The sequence below is a fragment of the Fusarium oxysporum genome, chromosome 6 (genome assembly GCF_000149955.1).
Source record: "Fusarium oxysporum f. sp. lycopersici 4287 chromosome 6, whole genome shotgun sequence".
NCBI classification, from domain to species: domain Eukaryota; kingdom Fungi; phylum Ascomycota; class Sordariomycetes; order Hypocreales; family Nectriaceae; genus Fusarium; species Fusarium oxysporum.
In genome coordinates, this window is record NC_030991.1 from 2669302 (window position 1) to 2672909 (window position 3608).

At 46.6% G+C, this 3608-nt stretch overlaps 1 protein-coding gene across 1 annotated transcript; it reads left to right on the plus strand.

The window, feature by feature from the left end:
- Positions 1–2263: 2263 nt before the first annotated feature.
- Positions 2264–3337, plus strand: FOXG_22383 (L-lactate dehydrogenase; the record flags this gene model as incomplete). Its single annotated transcript, XM_018402791.1, has 4 exons — positions 2264–2319; positions 2391–2560; positions 2592–2839; positions 2897–3337. 4 exons carry the CDS (start codon positions 2264–2266, stop codon positions 3335–3337), a joined length of 915 nt encoding a protein of 304 aa, XP_018256865.1.
- Positions 3338–3608: the final 271 nt, after the last annotated feature.

The following is a 3608-nucleotide window of genomic DNA, read 5'->3' on the forward strand; positions in this document are numbered from 1 at the left end:
CCCGCAGCGTCGTTCATTTGGCTACTATGACGATACGCGTTCTCTGATTTCAAAATGCACATCAGACAATATGGATATATTTTCACGTCGTCCCTTCAGTCGCTTCGAGCGCTCTTGGGTCATTAAACCTGACTTATTCATTAAACAACCATCTTCTCTGCTTAAATACCTGATATCTACTTGAAAGTTCTTCATCATGTCGAACAGTTCCGAACTCCTCTACCATGTCATCCTAACAGTCATCGACTTCCATCTAGACTCTTCGGGGGCCAAACGATCCATCTACATTCTCGGCACACGTACGACACTCGACTCCGCCAAAGACTCGGCTTTCAGGGTCCTCCATACGCTGAGATACGAACCGGAGGACTTCATCGAGTACGCCGTACATTCAAGTCACACTAAAGACTGGGCTTATGGCAATGGAGTTCTGGTCTACGCTAAGGCCCCTGCAGGTCAGGTATTCCAGATCTCTATCCAGGCTACACCCAACACTGAACAGCTTCTGGGAGACAGCGATGGATCTATCATGTTACCCCAAGGAATACCTTCGCTTTACTACGTGACGCAGACCGTCATCGACTACAATAAAGATCGAACTGGCTGCGTGCAGGAGATGCAAATAGAGGGGACTTTTGTTCACCGGGCTGATGCAAACAATGCAGCGCGTAAGCTGCTTGATCCTCTTGAATTATGCAGAGTACGACACGGCGTGTACAAGATGAAAGGGGAATGGCCATATGGGGATGAACGTGGTTGCTCCATGCAGTCGCAGAGACTGGCGGAGAACACGGACTGTTGAAAGTAAAAGACTGTTGTTGAATACACATTACAAATACGAGAAGGTTGGTCTAAACGGACTCTTTTGGTGATTATGGAGTTGGTTTTAACCGATGGGGAATGTACATCTTCTTTTCCTGGAGGCTTGCAAATTTTGGTTGAGGAATTTGTATCATTAGTTGTTTGAGGCTTGCCAACTTGGGGATTCAACTTATTAGCATCTTTTTTTTTACTCAGATACTAGGCTATTAATGGGTATATCTTTCACTGCATATACTAGACATTACAATCCAGGGCATTGTTATGTGATAAAGCAAAAGTAAAGATACATTAAAGAACGAGCCTATGTACAAAGAGCTGGCACTATGTCCACATTGTCGCCAGCAAAGGAGTGATATCAAGATGCACTAATCAGCGCCCTCGTATACCGCAATGAGTAAGCACTAAGAGTTGGGTAAAGAACAGAATCAACAAAAGAAGTAGAAAACGACGTTTCCCAACGACGCGGCAATGCAGCCCAATCAAAAATGGAAGCCAGGGGGCACACAATACGGCGAGCCGTTCTGCTTGTTAAACAGGCAACCCGTCTTCGGGGGACAGACACCGGCGAACTAGAGACCGGATAAGCTTTTCCTGTCATCCGCCGCCATGGAACGGAGATACTTACTACCCAGGTGCGGTCGACATTGCAGACCTGCCAGCCCTTGAGGTCTGGCGTGCACGAGTAGGTTCCAGGCGTACAGCCTTTAGGAGCTGGGGTAGCAGCTGTGATGGCAGCCATAGTGGTGAGAAGAGGGATAACCTTCATGATGACAATGGTGTTGATGTGTGATGATTGATTGAATCTTATGATAGCGAGCGGATGCTATTGATAATGATCAAGTCAGCGCATGGCTGCTTGAGATGGCATTTTATACTTGACTGGAGTGCTTCCAATCTCCAGATCTCGTACTACAACTGCATTGCCTCCTCTAACTTATATTTAGAATAGAGGTCAGTTTGGGTCATTGTGCAGGCCATTACGAACTAACTCGTCGCATGTGAAGTGATCCACTTATGCGCCAAAGATAAGCTTACACCGGCGTCGTTAGATTGATTGGGCCATTTGACTATTGGAAGACCGGAATATAATGTTCCGATACGAGAAGCTCAAGGTGACCGTGCAATGGTGCATCAGTCAGATCAGGGACCTCGGTTAGTACTACAACCGCATATAACCGCCAGTGAAGGCATTCTTAAAATACCTTTCTAACCCCATTAACAAGCACGGAACGAACTATGATCTGATTTTATCGTGGCTTCGTGCAGATAATCGTATTACAACTGTCATAACACCTCGCTTATCGTGTAACCCTCCCTTGCTACTCTGACAGCCACCAATATCAGACGCCAGAACACAATCAGAACACCGCAAACTCTAATCACGCCGCAAGTCATAAACTCATCTCTTGAACTTTATAAGACACGGCACATTTTATGCACGATGGGAGATCAATCCCTCGAGTTATTTAACCGCACACAAAGGGCTCAGCATCTCAAGTAGCGATTGTAGGTGTCGGAGAAGTCGGCAGTGCCGTCGCTTATAACCTTGCACTGAATTCTATCGCCAGCGAGTCGCTTCTCGTTGATCTCGATCTCAATCTGAGAAATGCTCAGATCGAAGACCTCTCCGATGTCATCTACAGTACTAACAACAGTACACGTGTACGCCCAGCCACGTATCGTGAGGCCGCTCAGAGCGACCTCGTGGTCATAACCGCTGCATCTAAACACACGTTAGGTAAGCGTCCAAGTACTTGCTTTTGCTACAGGCTTATGGTTCTTTCAAGGTAAGGCAACGGTTGACTATATGTCTCGGAACACTTCGATGATACGTGAGGTGATGGAGGCGATGAAACCTTTCCGACCTGACACGGTTTTGCTGGTTGTGGTAAATCCTGCTGACTTGCTATCATCCATCGCCAAAGACATGTCGGGACTTCCTCCGTCTCAGGTCATCGGCACCGGTACTACTCTCGGCACTTACAGACTTCGTGGGATGATTGCATCTCGTACCTTGGTGAGTACCCGCGACTCTATCAGACATCTCAATCTCTCTAATACAGCACCATTATAGGTATCACCGTCTGCTGTAGATGCATTCGTCGTGGGTCGTCACGGGGACGACCAAGTAGTCACCTGGTCTTCAGCAAGCATTGGCGCGGTCCCTATTGCTGACGTACAAATGTTCAATGCTCTTGATCGCAATAGAATTGAACTAATCTGCAAGCATCGATTGCAAAGTATCATACGGGGTAAAGGCTCTGCGCCGTTTGAGATTGCTTCAGTCGCTGCTAATTTGTGCTGTTCTGTTATCTTAGACAAGCATGAGGTATACCCCGTTAGTCACTTTCAAGAGCAGTATGAATGTTGTCTCATCATGCCTGCTGTTATTGGAAGAAAGGGAATTCTGAGTTCAGTTCCGTTATCTTTGGATGCTGGGGAAGAGGTTGCGGTAAAGGCGTTGGGAAAACTAGTGAAAGAAAGTGTTGAGTCGATCCAACGAGACTGGTGGTGATGACGTTTCCTATTCACAGTGTTTTAAGTAACGTACGTGATAAGCGAGTGTTACAAACAAGCGAGTGTTACTGTCAAACATTACGTGTATTCGGTTCATTGATGTGAATTGGTGTATTCATCTTGTGTTCTGTTGAAATCTGCCCCTTGAAGGGTTCGCCATTTTGGCGCGTAATCTTAAGCATCCCTGCTTGCACGTGATACTCCAGCACTTGTTTAACACACCCCCCCAGATTGAACCTTGGGGCTCAGTCTGTATAGTCCGTTTGCTA